The sequence below is a fragment of the Euleptes europaea genome, chromosome 18, assembly GCF_029931775.1.
Source record: "Euleptes europaea isolate rEulEur1 chromosome 18, rEulEur1.hap1, whole genome shotgun sequence".
In the NCBI taxonomy this organism is placed as follows: domain Eukaryota; kingdom Metazoa; phylum Chordata; class Lepidosauria; order Squamata; family Sphaerodactylidae; genus Euleptes; species Euleptes europaea.
The window spans coordinates 8963308-8981198 of record NC_079329.1 but is presented as its reverse complement, the minus strand read 5'-3'; the positions used below and the strand labels follow the sequence as shown (position 1 = coordinate 8981198).

Below are 17891 nucleotides of genomic sequence, written 5' to 3'. Positions count from 1 at the left end.
ATCAGTTGTTGGGTTGCCAGCTCCGGGTTGGGAAATACCTGGAGATTTTGGGGGTGGAGCCTGAGGAGGGGAGGGTTTGGGATATAATGCCATGGAGTCCATCTTCCAAAGCAGCCATTTTCTCTAGGTGAACTGATCTCTGTCACCTGGAGATCAGGTGTAATAGCAGATCTCCAGCCATAACCTGGAGGTTGGCAACCCTAATCAGTTGTAATAGCAGATCTCTAGCTAGCACCCGGAGGCTGGCAACCCTGCCCACCTAGGATCACCCAGTGGAAGGGCTGGCATTCAATAGACACAGGATTGGCCTTTAAAATGCTCCATGCGATGCTTGTCACAATGCCTCCTGAAACCAAAACTAAGTTGGTTGCTGGGTTCATTTGGATTCTGGAGCCCAGAATGGACATCCTGTCACTCAAGAGAGAGGGCCTACAACTTCATTCTTTAAGGAACCGTCATGTGAAACTACATCTTTTGGGACATCCTGTATCGAGGCAGAGATCCTTGACAAGTGCACAGAAAATGGTCAGTCTCTAGATGTGCAACCAAGACCTGGATTAGCTGATTCCCAACACACGTTCCCCAAATGCTTATATTGCAGCTGGAAATTCGGATTTGTGTTCATGACTTTTGAATGAGTTCCCCATACACAGAATCCTTTCACTTATAAACGCTAATCATTAACCTGGCGTTAGTGCCGGACACACCGTTTAGCTCTGGACACACGTCTGTAGCCTCATGTGAACTCTCAATCCTCCCCTCTTTTTAGTGCTTTGAATCCGTCCTGGCTGCCAGCGCGAGAAAGAGCCGTTCTAGGGAAAGCGTTAAGCAATCTCAAGTGAACTAACGCCAAGTGTTGGATGGTGTGATCTTCAGAAGCCAACCCTCGCCCGTGATTCCCCCTCTCCCTTTGGCAGACTACAACTCCCATGGCCCCTTGGGTGGGAGGGGGTGCAGCGAGCATGCCCAGCCTGTGTGCTTCTGCTTCCCCCTCCCTGCCTGCCTCGCTCTCCCTCTTCTGCATCCTCCCACCCTCTTCTGCAGCATCAGCACCAGCCTCTCTCCATCCTTTAGAGCATCTTCCTCTCCCCAGCTTGGTTGAGCTGGAAAGCTGGGTTTATCTCTTGCTGCAATCAACTGTACCCTCCCTCCCCCCTCCAAATCTTCTCCTCTGCCACCCCAGAGAAGAGGGGTTCACGCCAGCCACCGTGTTTGTCTGCTGTGCCACAGGGAGGGGGGGGGAGAGCCAACCGACTGAGGACCGGCAAGCACAATGAAGGACCGTACCCAGGAGTTGAGAACTGTAAGATTCAATTTCTTTTTTTTTCTACTTTCAATGAATGCCTACGGTTTCCAGCCTGCCAACCCTGTCCTCTGCATCCCCCCCCCCCCTGCACAAAATAATACATGGAATGCCCTTTTGGAGATATTTCTTTTCTCCCCTTCGAAATCTTCAGGGTAGTATTCCTTCCGTTGCGGTAGCCACCGCAGGATGTGGTGGCAAGAGGGAAAACCAGATACCGAAATTACCGATGGGGTGACGGTGAAGGATTATTTGGAGAAAAGAAGTATTGGACAGCAGGTTGAGATTTCAAGGATGTCTCACATTTCCAAGGTGGGGTGGGGGGAGAGATACTTGGGTTTGTGGAAGGGGGTGTTCATATTACGGTAGCGAAAGAAAGGCTGAGGTTTCGATTTCCAGCCAGGTAAAATCTCTTATCCGGAGAAGAGTATTTGTGTAACTGAACTGGGTGTGTGTGGAATTTTAATAGGCCGTTTATGTTGCCCCCTCCCCAAGGATAGAGAATAATAACTCTCTATTAAGGCAGAGTATATGTATATTTTTGAGGAGCAATTTGATGAAATCTCAGATGCGGAACCCCCTCCCCAGTCAGTATATGTCTGTAGCAATGGGAGGGGGGGGGAAGAGGAGGAAGAAACACAGCTAATTTTTATAGGTCAGTCAATCCCTCCCCTCCTTGAGGAGGAGAGGGGGTTGGAGGGAAAGGAATAACTCTTAAAGCACTCCAATATTTCAGGAAGTGGTGGGGGGGACAGGAGAGGAGGAGCCTCCCTCCCTCCCCAACTTCCTTTGGCATGTCAGCTTGCTGGGAGAAAGGATGGATAAATTCCCCTTCTCTCCCTTCCCCCCCTTTAGGGTGGGCTGAAGGCTGAGTCAAATTGGATTTGATGGCTTCTGACTGGGGGGAGAGGCTTTGGGGGGGGGGCAAAGGGACAGGGGAAGTTACATATCCCAGTTAGTTAATGTCATTTTCTGATTAGCAGGGAGCGATTGCTCCTGTGTTTGGTAGAGAGGGGGGGCGTCTGAAGTCATTTTCAAGGAGCACCCCCCTCCTATTTGTAAGACAGCACCATCTACACACACCACGAGTCTGCTCCCCATCACCGCCACACATACCCGGGCCTTTTTTCTGCTTTGCTGAGATGGGTGCAACTCTGAGATTTCTGCTTAAGTCTGAAGACTCATTGCAAATCTTTGCCTCTGGGTTCTCTCTTGCTGTCTCCCAGCCCCAGGAGATGGAGTCATTCATATAAAACGTAAAGCAGGCAAGAAGGAGTGTGTGTGGGGGGGAGCTTTGCTGTGGCCACGGCAGGGGAAGTGGGGTGATGGGATAGGGAGGGAGCCACTTCCCGGGATCCACTTCCCGGGATCCTCCTGACTGCTTGTTGATGCCAAGCTAGGATAATGAGTGATCTGGAGGGGGAGGAAATTAAATGGGTTTTCCCCCTTTGTATAGTTAATGCCATTTGATTTCCCACACTTAAAAAAAGAATCTTGTCCAAGCTGAGAAATTTTTTGACAGTGTCTTCTGTTAGGTATTCTAGTCAGTTTTAGCCTCTTGCTATTTCCTTCGGGTCAGTTTCAGTGTCTTTTGTGGCCATTTATACATGGGAAGTTTTGCCTTGGATTTGCACATCTAGATGCACATTTTCCTCATCCGAATTCTCAAAACTCTGCATAGGGGCTTATTGTTGAGTTTTTGAGAATTCGGATGGGGAAAATGTGCATCTAGAGAGCGGCAAATCCAAGGCAAAACTTCCCATGCATAAATGGCCTGTGTTACTGTGAGAAAGATGTGCTTTTTGGAGTGTGTGCGTGCAAGAGAGTAATCCCTGTGCGTCTGTGTGCAGGAGACAGGATTTGTCTTGTACCTTCATCTCTGTGTGTTGTCTTCGACGTTGAACCCTCTCTCACAAAACATGAAGAAATTATCAGGGGAGCGTTGAAACATTTCCCCTGGTTTGTACGAGGGGATAACCTCTTCGTCGCCCAATTCCTCTTTCTTTCTTTCTTTCTTTCTTTCTTTCTTTCTTTCTTTCTTTCTTTCTTTCTTTCTTTCTTTCTTTCTTTCTTTCTTTCTTTCTTTCTTCCTTCCTTCCTTCCTTCCTTCCTTCCTTCCTTCCTTCCTTCTTTCTTCCTTCTTTCTTCCTTCCTTCCTTCCTTCCTTCCTTCCTTCCTTCCTTCCTTCCTTCCTTCCTTCCTTCCTTCCTTCCTTCCCCCTCCCCTTTTTGGGTTGGTGTGCATTGGCGTCTTTAGTGGCAAAAGAATCTTTGAAGAGTATTTTGTGTCAGAACACTTTCCTAAGATCGAAAAGAGGGGGGGGGACCCTCAAACAGATGTAATTGCAACCCTGGTGAAACAAATCAGTGACCTTTCCAAGGCTTGGTAGATTCCCCCCCCCCTTCCTTCGCCCCCCTGCCCCCTTTGAGATATGCTTTACATCAGAGTGGAGGAAACAGAGAGAGGCGATTCACAATAACCATTCCCAACGCTTCCATCTGCAGAGACAGCACAATCCAGCAATTCTCCCCTCTTTAAAAAAAACTAGGATGGGGGGAGTTGTTTCGAGGGAAATACAGCTAACCAAAATAGGAGTCTTGTCGGGGGGTTTTTTTAAACCACATCTCTGCAAACCCCCTTGAAATCTGCATGGATGAATACAGAAAATTGTTGATGTGTACACAGACATGGATCCTGGGAATATCCTTTAAGTGGATGTCGATAGGGGAGGAGGGTGGTGTGCTGAGACCGGCTTCAGAGACCGAAGGCAAAGGAAAAACACCTTCTCTCCCCCCCTCTCCACCTCCAAATCTTCTCTTTGCCAGCGGGCAGAGAGAATGTTCCTGCATTCCTTCTTATCCTTCTGGCCGGGCACGAGGAAAAAAATGGCATTGCTTTATCGTTGGCGCATTGTGCGTTGTGGGGGGGGGGGTTATGATGGAGGAGACGGTTTTGCTGCAGGAGCCAAAGGCTTGTGTGTATCTCTCTCTCTCTCTCTCTCTGTGTATCTCTTTCGCTACCCCACTCCCTCCACCTTAGTGTTGAATGCCATGAGAGGGGAAGACACTCACAAACACATACAGATAGATAGATAACAGTAGAGGCATGGGGGAGGAGGGGGATGGTTATAAAAGCAGGTGTGTTGGCAGAAGGGAGGGGGTGTCATACCCAGTGTGGTGGCAGCCAATCCTGGGGGAGATAGGGGGGGTTGAGGAGCTAGCGAGGAACCCACAGCCCTTAGGCGAGGTGTGTGAGCTTGTGGGAGGGGAAACCCTTGCTATTGTGATGTGGGGTTCGAAGCCCACAGAAGTAGGGGGGGATGATTGCTTTGCTTTGCAATTATGGTTCACCGGAGGGATGGGGGTGGGAACCCAGCCCTCCTCGCAAGCCTGTTTGTTTCTCTCTTCAGCATCTCAGCCCACCCAGGCTCCGCTGGGGAGAAGGGAAATCAGCGCTACGTTCAGGCACATCAAAGAGAGAGAAAACCCCCGAGCTGGCCCAAAACCTCGCCCGCTCACTTATCGCGGCCCATACTTTCGCCTGAAATGTGTATGCGTGTATTTAAAAAAGAAGAAGAAGAACAAGAAGGAAAGGTCTTTGGGAAATGCGCTCAGGTTCAGGCTTTGGCGAGTCCCCGGAGAGAGAGAGTCCAGTAGGGGACTTGCAGGTGGACGGATGTGCTACCAGTTTGTTGCAGCATCTGAGGATGGCTGTGGAAATGGAAACGGACCCCTACAACAGAGCCGTTCAGTTCCCCAGAGGTCCATAAGCCCAAACTGCGCATACCCAGATCCTGGCTATTTGTTAAGCGCTGGCGGTGTTCAAGGAGCTCCACGGAGTGTGCCCAGAATGGCTTACTGGGCACATTAAACTGTAGGCTGGAGAGGTTTGGTGGCTGAAACGTGAGGCGTGAAGCCGAGGTGAGGAGAGTCAGGTGGAATGGCAGGTCAGGTGAGCCGAGGAAGGATTTTGCTGAAGGTCTCAAGGAGAGACGTGAAGGAGGAGAGGAACCAATGGCTGTTCTGAGTACAGAGGGGAGCGTGGGAGGAGGAACCAAAACACAGATTCCTCGGCAGGTGGAGATGTAGGGGAATGAAAATTAGGAGGCAGAGGCGGGTGAAGGGTGTCCAGAACTGAACTCCAGTCTTGCGGTTCATTGCCGCTGCCCCAGCATCGATGGGGAGGGAGGGTGTCATAGAATCATAGAATCATAGAGTTGGAAGGTACCACCAGGGTCATCTAGTCCAACCCCCTGCACAATGCAGGAAATTCACAACTCCCTCCCCCCCAAACCCCCAGTGACCCCTACTCCGTGCCCAGAAGATGGCCAAGATGCCCTCCATGATCTGCCTAAGGTCATAGAATCGGCATTGCTGACAGATGGTCATCTAACCTCTTCTTAAAAACCTCCAGGGAAGGAGAGCTCACCACCTCCCGAGGAAGCCTGTTCCACTGAGGTACCGCTCTAGCTGTTAGAAAATTCTTCCTCATGTCTAGACGGAAACTCTTTTGATTTAATTTCAACCCGTTGGCTCTGGTCCGACCTTCTGGGGCAACAGAAAACAACTCGGCACCATCCTCTATATGACAGCCCTTCAAGTACTTGAAGATGGTTATCATATATCCCCTCTCAGTCTTCTCCTCTTCAGGCTAAACATACCCAGTTCCTTCAACCTTACTAAGGACTGGAAGCTTGAAGTATGCAGAGAGTGAGAACAGGGCAGTGCAAAGCAAATAGTTGCTGTACCTGAGGAGGGAAAGGATATGGCAGACCTCCCTGGAAGGGGTTCATTAATTAACTTTGTATATTCAGTTTAAAAAAGAAATGTGGATGGAAGGGGGAGCTCCAAGACAGGCAAAGCACATGTCTATCTTTGGGGGGGGGGATCCATTTGCTCTCCCGGATTTGAAATGGGGGTTGTACCCCAGTTTAAATTTCACCGCCGCCATGAACATAATAGGTGGCATTTGGAAAACTACCCTCCCCCATCAAAAACATGAGGGTAATAATAGTATTGACCTTCCTTTCAGAATTGTTGTATGAATAGATGGCCGTCTGTCAGCAATGCTGATTCTATGACCTTAGGCAGACCATGAGAGGGAGGGCATCTTGGCCATCATCTGGGCATGGAGTAGGGGGTCACTAGGGGTGTGGGGCGGGAGGTAGTTGTGAATTTCCTTTACTGTGCCAGGGGTTGGACTAGATGACCCTGGCGGTCCCTTCGAACTCTATGATTCTATGACTCTATTCTGATTTCAGACATGTAGTATGTATGGTGGCTGAGGCTCTCAGAAGCTCTACATAATGCTGTTGTTATTATCACCATGAACAGTGGTTATTATCCAATGCCAGGGCAAACCTTTGGCACCAAGTGAGGATCTGAACTGAGTCCCCAGCCCAAGTTCCATGTTGCATTTACACTATGCTTGAAGGGCTGTCACATAGAGGATGGTGCCGAGTTGTTCTCTGTTGCTCCCGAAGGTCGGACCAGAACCAACGGGTTGAAATCACATCAAAAGAGTTTCCATCTAGACATTAGGAAGAATTTTCTAACAGTTAGAGCGGTTAGTTAATTAATGAACCCCTTCCAAAAGTTAATTAACAAAGTTAATTAATGAACCCCTTCCAGGGAGGTCTGCCATATCCTTTCCCTCCTCAGGTACAGCAACTATTTGCTTTGCACTGCCCTGTTCTCACTCTCTGCATACTTCAAGCTTCCAGTCCTTAGTAAGGTTGAAGGAGCTGGGTATGTTTAGCCTGAAGAGGAGAAGACTGAGAGGGGATATATGATAACCATCTTCAAGTACTTGAAGGGCTATCATATAGAGGATGGTGCCGAGTTGTTTTCTGTTGCCCCAGAAGGTCGGATCAGAGCCAACGGGTTGAAATTAAATCAAAAGAGTTTCCATCTAGACATGAGGAAGAATTTTCTAACAGCTAGAGCGGTACCTCAGTGGAACAGCCTTCCTCCAGAGGTGGTGAGCTCTCCTTCCCTGGAGGTTTTTAAGAAGAGGCTTGATGGCCATCTGTCAGCAATGCCGATTCTAGGACCTTAGGCAGATCATGAGAGGGAGGGCACCTTGCCCATCTTCTGGGCATGGAGTAGGGGTCACTGGGGGTGCGGGGTAGTTTGGGATTTCCTGCATGGTGCAGGGGGTTGGGCTAGATGACCCTGGCGGTCCCTTCCAACTCTATGATTCTATGCAACACTGGTTTGTTAGTCTCAACTCCAAACGCTCCTAAAAGCCAAATGCAGTGGGGGCGCGGAGGGACATTGTTTAGTTCGCTGTAAACCATACTATAAGGTAATAAACTGAGTCTCATCCTCCTTCCCGTGCCCCACCCAAAGCATGAAAGCATCATTTTTGTGAAACCCTCCTATCCTCAACCTCAAATGCAGCCATTCTAGTTATGCAGCAACACATAACTGCAACTGAATTCAGCAGAATTTTGCCCACGGCAGTTCCTTAAGGAGGGGGAGGACGGCGTGTTCCCAGCCCCCCTTGAAAAGACCCAGCGTCCCTTTGAGGAAGGAGCGAAAGCCATGACATTTCAGCGGATTTAAGCGCCATGGGAATGTGGCGGGTAGACGGTGCCTTAAGAAAAGCCGCGGCCGTTTTCTGGATGAGTTGTTAACCTGTGGGACTCGTTGCCACAGCGCAGAAGTTGACAAACCGGCTGAAAGAAAGAACAGTTGCTCTTTGTGGTTTAGTCTTGTATGATGTTTCTTGCCAGGGAGAAGAAGGTGATAAAAGGTCTTGTCCGGAACCAAATTATAGGAATTTGAGAGGAGAGAGATTTTGCAAGGATTGGTGGAGGTGAATTCTCAAGTGTTCCCCTGTCTGATTGTTGTAAGGCACCCTTCTGTCAAGAGGTGTTGTCAAAAACGGGTGCCTAGGCTGGGTGGGACCCTATTTTGGGGCTGATGAGCCCCCAAAAAGGCCACGTCTTTGGCCTGCTTGGAAGTCGCACTGTCTCCTCTCTGCGAGTCTTTCCCCTTAAACCTGGATTTGTGTGGGGAGTCAGTCGTGCTTTCCCCCACTATTTAAGAAAAAACCCCAACAGTATTACTACCGCCTACTAACCGAAGTTCTCAAAGCACCTTGCGAAATACAAGCAACTGGTACTAAAATAACACAACACACTCAGAGATAAGAATAGCAGCAAAAACCAGTTGCTTGGTTTGCAAGTTAAAGAGCACAAACGTTCAGGTGTTTTTACCAGGCACCTAAAATGAGTCCAGGTGGACACCAGAGAAATCCACAGGGGGAAGAAGTCCCAAAGCCAAGGAGCCACCACTGAAAAGGTCCTTTGGGGGTTATCCCCCTCTTTATTATCTTGTTGCGGTCCTGACCTCGGACAGTAGGCTTGCCTGGTCTCTCTTCGCCATCAGTGGGAGATTTTTGGGGTGGAGCCTGAGGAGGGCGGAGTTTGGGGAGGGGAGGGACTTCAATGCCATAGAGTCCAATGGCCAAAGCGGCCACTTTCTCCAGGCGAACGGATCTCTCTCGTCTGGAGATCAGTTGTAACAGCAGGAGATCTCCAGCTAGTACCTGGAGCTTGGCAGCCCTACCTTGAATGAGAAGGGGAGCTCCTTTTGAGGAGGAGGGCTCTCTTCTATTGATGTCACCATGTACATACTATCTTATCTGTCTGATGGCATCCATTCCCAGATCCTTCCTTCCTTTGTGTGCGTGTCTGCGCATTTGCGGTTGTAATCGATACATGTACGCTGCTCTTCGCACAAGCGGCAGATTCCTCTAGCAAAGCCAGTGGATTCTAAACAGACACGACCGCCTTCCGAGCCCCTGGGTTCAATGGGCTTAGACGGGCGTAACTCCGCTTAGGATCCCACCATAAGTCGCACGGCCGCCTAAAATTGCCCAGAGCTTTGCTTAAACATTGCTAGCCTTTAGAGAGGTCATGTGTTCAGACCGTCTCATTGCCTGTAATTTCTAAGCCTCCGGGGCCTACTTCAGCCATGTCCGTAAGCATTTCCAGAAGAGGCAGACTTGTAATCAAAGCTGTGTTGGTAGCTTTAGGCCAGTGCGAGAGCCGGCGTGGTGTAGTGGTTAAGAGCGGTGGTTTGGAGCGGTGGACTCTGATCTACAGAACCGGGTTTGATTCCCCACTCCTCCACAGGAGCGGCGGAGGCTAATCCGGTGAATTGGTGAACTCCTCCACACAAAGCCAGCTGGGTGACCTTGAGCTAGTCACAGCTCTCTTAGAGCTCTCTCGGACCCACCAATCTCGCAGTGTGTCTGTTGTGGGGAAGGGAAGGTGATGGTAAGCTGGTTTGAGGCTCCCTTAAGTGGGAGAGAAAGTCGGCATATAAAAAACAACTCTTCTTCTTCTTTTTCTACTAAGATGGTAAAGAGGATCTGCCAAGTGTCGCTTCTGCGCGACATCCCAGACCTCCCTGAGTGTCTTGCAGATTTCCTCATGTAGCTCAGTCCGCTGCCCATCATGCCGAGAATCTCTCTACAAATTAAGTTTCTAGGCCTCAAGGGTATAGAGAATAGCCTGTTTGTTTGCTTGGGGTTATTTATTAACCACGCTGTTCATTAAGTGCTCCGAGCAGTTCACACAGTTGTTAATGCATTACAATATGTCACAGAACACTATAAAAATATATTAAAAAAAAAAAAAACAGCCAGGGAAGGAACCGTCTCGAAAGTCAGTAAAAGTCGCTGGAACGAAGATGTAGAAATGGTAAACCAGCAAGGAGCAAGCAGTGACGTTCATTTCGGACTAAGAATGAGCGTACCAAAGCGAGCTAGCGTGGCGTAGTGGTTACAGCGTCCGACTAGGATGTGGGAAACCCAGGTTCGAATCCCCAGTCTGCCAAGGAAACGTGCTGGGTGACGAGGGTTGCCAGCTCCAGCTTGGGAAATACCTGGAGATTTTTGGGGCGGAGCCTGAAGAGGGCGGGGTTTGGGGAGGGGAGGGACTTCAGTGCCATAGAGTCCAATTGCCAACGCGGCCATTTTCTCCAGGGGAACTGATCTCTATCGGCTGGAGATCAGTTGTAACAGCGGGAGATCTCTAGCTAGTACCTGGAGGTTGGCGACCCTACATCTCTTGCAAGCTTCTCCATGCACTTCCTGCCTCCCTGTTCCTTGCCAAAGATTTTCCCCAAATTTCAGAGTGGCTTGGAGACTCAGGTCGTGGTAAATGTTGCAGATGGCACTGTAATAGCTCCTTCAGGAGAGTTAAAAGTGGTGAGAATTTAGTAGGAAGTTAATGAGAAAATGAGAGTAAGCAAACTTGTTCCTAAAGGCAGAATGGGAGAGTGAAAAGGAGAGGTAGGAGAGGGTCTTTCGAATAGTAAAAACAAAGGCTTTGGAATGTAACAGAGCTCAGTTAAGAGACAAATGCCCTTCCATAGCTCCTAGGGTTGCCAACCTCCAGGTGGCGGCTGGAGGTCTCCTGCTATTACAACACATAGGATTCCTCCTATGTGACCTACAGCTTTCTGAGGTTACCGGAACGATGCAGGAAGGAGAGGCGTTACAGGCGCTCCCATGCAATCAGGGTACCCTCGCCAAAGCCTGCCCTAAACCGGATTTAGTTAGCAGCGGGGCTTCTCTGACGCCGGTGCCACACTGAAACAGCATAAATGGTGCAAAATGAGCACATTTGCATAATATAAGCAGATCGGCCCAATCCAGCTTTCTCTCGGTGGAAAATTTAGCGCCGGACACCCTCAGCTGTGCTGACGGCCTTACCCTGCTTCTTTGGAAAAAAATGTCTGTCTTCTTTTTCGCTACCGGTGTAGCCCAATCCGTCACCTGTCCAGTTTCACACAAGCTTTTAAGGTACCATCTGTCCATCCGTCAGCGGAACTGGTGACTCCAAATACCAAACGCGCACAAACCACCCAAGAGAGGGACTGTGTAGCCATATGTCTTCCTACTGTCCCTGTGGATGAGATGGAATCAGGCGGCGTGGGGCCGGTTTGGGTTGCGTTTGTGATTTTTGTGCCTTCAGGGCATATGCCTCAGGCAGCCTTTCCTTACAAACCTGCATCTTCAGCTATGAAGGGAATCTACTGGTGTGATGTTACTTCCCATTTCCCAATAAAATATGATTGTAAAAAAAATATTAACCTTTGATTGTGCTTCAACATTAGGAAGAACTTTCTAGCAGTTAGAGCGGTTCCTCAGTGGAACAGGCTTCCTCGGGAGGTGGTGAGCTCTCCTTTCCTGGAGGTTTTTAAGCAGAGGCTAGATGGCCATCTGTCAGCAATGAGGTTCTATGACCTTAGGCAGATCATGAGAGGGAGGGCATCTTGGCCATCTTCTGGGCATGGAGTAGGGGTCACTGGGGGTGTTTGGAATTTCCTGCATTGTGCAGGGGGTTGGGCTAGATGACCCCGGTGGTCCCTTCCAACTTTATGATTCTATTCTATGATTCTATGAAAATAAAACCCAAGACACCAGCCTTAGTTCTAAATATCCTGTAATCCTTCCTCTTCTCTCACCCCACAGAGGTCTCTGCCCCTCCACCTAGTCCTCTCTCATATTCCTGGATACACAAATAAGTATCCTCCACAAGGGGCCTTTAGGAATTCCAACTCCAGGTTGGGAAATTCCTGAAGATTTGGGGATGATGTCTGGCAAGGGCAGAGAGGAGGGACCTCAGTAGGGGTGTGATATTATCGAGTCCACCCTCCAAACCTGCCAATTTCTTCAGGGGAACGGGTCTCTGTAGCCTGTAGATCATAAGAACGTACGAAAAGCCCTGCTGGATCAAACCAAGACCCATCAAGTCCAGCAGTCTGTTCACACAGTGGCCATCCAGGTGCTTCTAGGAAGCCCACAAACAGGACGACTGCAGCAGCATTATCTTGCCTGTGCTCCACGACACCTGATATAATAGGCATGCTCCTCTGATCCTGAATAGGTCTGTATCATGACTAGTATCCATTTTGACTAGTAGCCATGGATAGCCCCATCCTCCATGAACATGTTAACTCAGTTGGAATTACAGGATCAGTTGGAATTCCAAGAGAACTCTAGGCCCCACCTGGAGGCTGGCAAACCTTGGCCTTTCATCTGTGTATATTCACGGTGAAATGAGGAAACAAGAGAATACATGCATAAAAGAATGTGACCTAAAAAAATTAAATAATATGGGAAACTCCCAAGGAAGAAAGTCCATCTTTCCTTGTCAATGTCTTGCTCCATGGCTAGTAGCACCAGTTGTTCTAATGAAAAGACCAGCAGTAGACCTTTCCCCAGGGTGTTACCATTTCAGGTTACATAATGGGGGATGGGAGTAGGGTTGCCAGGTCCCTCTTTGCTACCAGCGGGAGGTTTTGGGGCAGAGCCTGAGGAGGGCGGGATTTGGGGAGGGGAGGGACTTCAATGCCATAGAGTCCAATTGCCAAAGTGGCCATTTTATTCAAAGGAACTGATCTCTATCAGTTGTAACAGCAGGAGATCTCCTGCCACCACCTGGAGGTTGGCGACCCTGGAGGGGGGTGACATTTTTGACTGCTTTTTTCATCTAAAAATTCTCCATGCATGCTGAAAGCTACTATGACAGGTTGTGTCCAGCTTTCTCTTTGATTTGCTGTATTCTATGGGAAGTTATTATTGAGGGAGGATTCAAACCTGAAACTTCAGCCTAAACTGGTATAGCCCAAGGAAGGGTCTACCATAATTTTTTTGCATGCATAAATAGACTCACTGTCTTAAAGGAGGGTCAGCTGCTGTCCAGCTAACGGCCTAGGGTTGCCAGGTCCCTCTTCCCCATTGGTGGGAGGTTTTGGGGGCAGAGCCTGAGGAGGGCGGGGTTTGGGGAGGGGAGGGACTTCAATGCCATAGAGTCCAATTGCCCAAGTGGCCATTTTCTCCAGGGGAACTGATCTCTTTCAGCTGGAGATTGTTTGTAATAGCAGGAGATATCCAGTTGGCAGCCCTATAATGGCAGCTCTAAATCGTCAGAGTGGGATTCAGTGATGTCCTGACTCTGGATTCTAGTTATAAGATTCTCCATTGTTTTAGTTTCCTGTGATGTTTACACGATTATTTTTCTACTAGTTCACGTGCCCTATATACTGTAACTAATTTGTGGAAGGTCAACAGCCCAGAGGAGCAGGGAGGAGACCTTTCATTCTCACCCAGTTAACAATAACTGCCCTTTTTCTTCTTCCACGAAGGCTCTCCTCCTGCGTTTCCCTGCATTTCCAAATTCGAGATAAAACCGCTCCCTCAAAATTAGGGCAAAACACGGGGAAACGCAGGGGGAGAGCGAGGCAACCTCTGACGGTCGGCAACGGCATGCATAATCGGAACAAATACCCGAAGTTGTCGGAGGGGTGACGGCGAGTGAAACAGCCATGCCTAAAAGGCTGCTGTCGTGTAGTCTAATCTACCTCGAGGGGGTGTTGCGAAGATAAGACGGAAGGTGGAGGACTCTGTATGCTGCCCTGAAGTCCTTGCAGGGAGGGCAGGGTAAAAATAGACAGCAGACTTGGAATAGCTCTGTCTGTGCAATCTATCAGAAAGTTCAGCCACACGCTCCTCAGCGAAATGAAGGAACATAGCACGGGGATTCCTGGTGGATTGGATTGTGCTCTCTAGATCAGATCTCCGACTCTGCAACCCTTTATGGCACCCCAAACCCACCTTGCTTTATGGTAGAGCCACCTCTGGGATTTGGGGACTTCCAAGCACGTGTGCATGTATGTGGACCATGGAGACAAGACCGCGGATTGCGTGGGGGGTCGTATGGGGGACAATTATTTCTGTGGAAAGGAGACAGCCAGGAAGTGTAACTACAGACATTTGCGATAGATAGAGAAACCCACACATGGCGGGGGAGCCAAATATCATAGCCTGTTATCTGGGTAGGAGAGCTGTAGAGGCAGATAGATTTTTATATAACCAGGATAGCTGTGCCGCTGTAGTCTGCGAACAAAAGAGCTAGCCGGAGAGACAGAATTATATAAACCCCTGGATCTGTCGGTCTCTATCGCCTTGTATATTTAGAAAAATCTCTATCTTTACAGAAAGGCCTATTTCTAATCTAGCGGTTTCTAAAGATACAGAGAGACAGACGTGTCGGTGACCTGAAAACTTTCCCTCCGTGAAAAACCTGGGCCTCCAAGCCTGTGAAACCGGCACGCTGGACCCACGGATGGCGTTGCCCTATGGGACACATGAAACTGCTTTAAACCGAGTTAGAGCATCACCGGTCCCTTCCTCAATATTGTCTCCTTTGTCTGGCAGGGAGAGAAAAGCTAGGGTTGCCAGGTCCCTCTTTGCAAATGGCGGGAGGTTTTTGGGGCGGAGCCTGAGGGGGGCGGGGTTTGGGGAGGGGAGGGACTTCAATGCCATAGAGTCCAATTGCCAAAGCTGCCTTTTTCTGCAGGTGAACTGATCTCTGTTGCCTGGAGATTAGTTGTAATAGCAGGAGATCTCCAGCTAGTGTCTGGAGGTTATGGAAATCCCTATGCAGGAAGGTTATTTATCAGTACACAGCCACTAATCACTCTAAATTTCTTTTTCAAATTGTATTACACTTTATACATATCAACGTATGATAAATTATTACAGTAAGACATACAATACTGAATGCACAAGACGGACCATAACATATAAGTGTCCATGAATCAAAGTTCGTATTACTGATGTTCAAGGTTGTAAAACAAACATCCATCCAGAATTGCAATCATGTAATAGTTGGAACACCAGGGGGGGGGGGAAGGGAAAATTCAACTTATCCGTCAGTATAATCCTTCAGCGCCGAGATTGAGAGATGCACTTTGTTCCGTGGTCAGCTGATCCTTGCTGGCCAATCCTATGTTGTTCCTTGGATCTATTGCTGCTAGAAGTGTCTTCTGTATGAGAGCCTGTATCCAAAGATGCCAGAGACTGAACAGAGGCCCTGGTCTCTGCAAAGCACCCACTCCACCGCTGAACTAGGGTAGCTCCCTGTGCTAGAATGAGGACTTAATCTGAGACCAAAGGTTGTCAGGAAGCATATCCCCAGAACCTAAGGGATGAATACCAAACAGGAGGAAATGGAATAAGGTTAAGGAGGGAAACATAGAATCATAGAGTTGGAAGGCACCACCAGGGTCATCTAGTCCAGCCCCCTGCACAATGCAGGAAACTCACAACTACCTCCCCCACACACCCCAAGTGACCCCTAGAAGATGGTCAAGATGCCCTCCCTCCCATGAACTGCCCAAGGTCATAGAATCAACATTGCTGACAGATGGCTATTTAGCCTCTGCTTAAAAACCTCCAGGGAAGGAGAGCTTACCTCCTCCCGAGGAAGCCTGTTCCATTGAGGAACCACTCTAAGTCTTAGAAAATTCTTCCTCGTGTCTAGACGGAAACTCTTTTGATTTAATTTCAACCCGTTGGTTCTGGTCCGACCTTCTGGGGCAACAGAAAACAACTCAGTGCTATCCTCCATTTGACAGCCCTTCAAGTACTTGAAGATGGTTATCATATTCCCTCTCAGTCTTCTCTTCAGGCTAAACATACCTTTCCTCATAGCACTTGGTCTACATCTCTGAGTAGGGTTCCCATCTCCAGGTTGGGAAATACCTGGAGGTTTTTGGGGCAGGCCTGAGGTGGGCGTGGTTTGGGGAGGGGAGGGACTTCAATGCTATAGAGTCCAATGGCCAAGGTGGCCCTTTTCTCCAGGGGAACTGATCTCTACCGGTTGGAGGTCAGTTGTAATAGCAGGAAATCTCCAGCTACTACTTGGAGGTTGGCAACCCTATCTCTGAGCCTGAGCAGAATGCATTCCACACTCTCTGTTGAGTAACCTTGAGTGTGGCCTCTCCCTCTTTGAGAGCCAGCATGATGTAGTGGTTAAGAGTGGTGGACTCTAATCTGGAGAACCGGGTTTGATTCCCCACTCCTCCATATGAGCAGCAGACTCTAATCTGGAGAACCGGGTTGGTTTCCCCACTCCTATACATGAAGCCTGCTGGGTGACCTTGGACTATTCACAGTTCTCTCTGAACACTCTCAGCCCCACCTACCTCACAAGGTGCCTGTTGTGGGGAGAGGAAGGGAAGGAGATTGTCAACCGGTTTGATTCTCCTTAAAAGGTAGGGGAAATTGGCATATAAAAACCAACTCTTCTTCTTCTTTAGAAATTAGTCCTCTGCATCGGTGTTCATTGATGTTGTTCAAATGCATTTGAGAACTGCAGGCCACATGGTAGCTGTTGAATCTCCATGGTGGAGAAAATGGTGTAGATCTCAATACAGCAATGAATTAAAAGACAAATCCCCTGCACGATAGAGTGCATTCAGCTTATTGGTCTTGGCTCCCTCTGCACCACTCCGCAATCCGAGGATTTGTAATTTATTGAGGGTGATCCAAATTTCCTGTTGGAGAGCCCCAACCCCTTAAGGAAGCAAAGTTTCATTGGTTCCCGAGGGAGAGGGAATGACTATTAATCCCTTTTAAGCCTGTAGTAGAGACATGCCATAGAGTTGCATTGACATGGGAAACCTAGACAGTCAGGTTATATTATAGATAACCAGTCCACAAGTCACTTAAGCAAAAGGTCATCTGAGAGCCAGTTCACAGACACAGTATTTTTGTCCTCCTGTGAAAAGCCCTGGCCATTCTTGGATGCTTTAACTTATCAGGGGAGGGGCTGTGGCTCAATGGTAGAGCATCTGCTTGGCAGGCAGAAGGTCCCAGGTTCAATCCCCAGCATCTCCAGTTAAAGGGGGACCAGGCAAGGAGGTGATGTGAAAGACCTCAGCCTGAGACCCTGGAGGGCTGCTGCCAGTCTGAGTAGATGATACTGATTTTGATGGACCAAGGGTCTGATTCCGTATAAGGCAGCTTCATGTGTTCTTATTGGGGAGGGGCTGTGCCTCAGTGGTAGATCATCTGCTTGGCAGGCAGAAGGTCCCAGGTTCAATCCCCAGCATCTCCAGTTAAAAGGACCAGGCAAGTAGGTGAGACCCTGGAGAGCCACTGGCAGTCTGAGTAGACAATACTGACTTTGATGGACTAAGGGTCTGTTTCAGTATAAGGCGGCTTCATGTGTTCATCAGCTGATAGCAGATAGCGATCCACATAACAGTTGAAGTATCTATGGAAAGGACTGCCAGAGTTTAGGGTCAGCAACCTGAGTAGCCCAGACTAGCTCGATCTTCTCAGAGCTTGGAAGTTAAGCAAGGTTGGCCAGGGCTAGTACTTGGAAGGGAGACCACCAAGGAATACTCTGCAGTGGAAAGCAATGGCAAACCACGGGAATTTCTCTAAATCTGTATTTCTGTACATTATATGGTGTCGGAAGGTGCCGTCAAGTCGCAGCCAACTTATGTTGGTGTTACCGCACTAGGTATTCCCAGCGATGTATTAAGAGTTTGAAAATGTTATAAAAACATCACTTTAAAAGGGTTTTTGATACAACGGCTTATAAATGGGTGGAAGACGTCTTCACAGCTAAAGGGGCCAAACAAAGTGCGAACAGAATTTTTTATAACAGTTTCAAAGTCTTCATACATTGGTGGGAATACATAGAAAGTGTGAACAATAATTTTTATAACATTTTCAAACTCTTAATACATCGCTGGGAATACCTAGTGCCGTA

The 17891-nt window shown here is 48.6% G+C and overlaps 1 protein-coding gene across 1 annotated transcript in view; it reads left to right on the top strand.

Annotated features, from left to right (window-relative positions):
• The first annotated feature begins 1166 nt into the window (after positions 1-1166).
• STX1B (syntaxin 1B) overlaps positions 1167-17891 on the top strand; it is a 45858-nt gene continuing 29133 nt past the window's right edge. Inside the window, exon 1 of the mRNA XM_056863206.1 lies at positions 1167-1303. Within this exon, the coding sequence (XP_056719184.1) occupies positions 1274-1303 (30 nt within the window). The 5' untranslated portion in view covers positions 1167-1273. The remainder of the gene's footprint in view (positions 1304-17891) is intronic.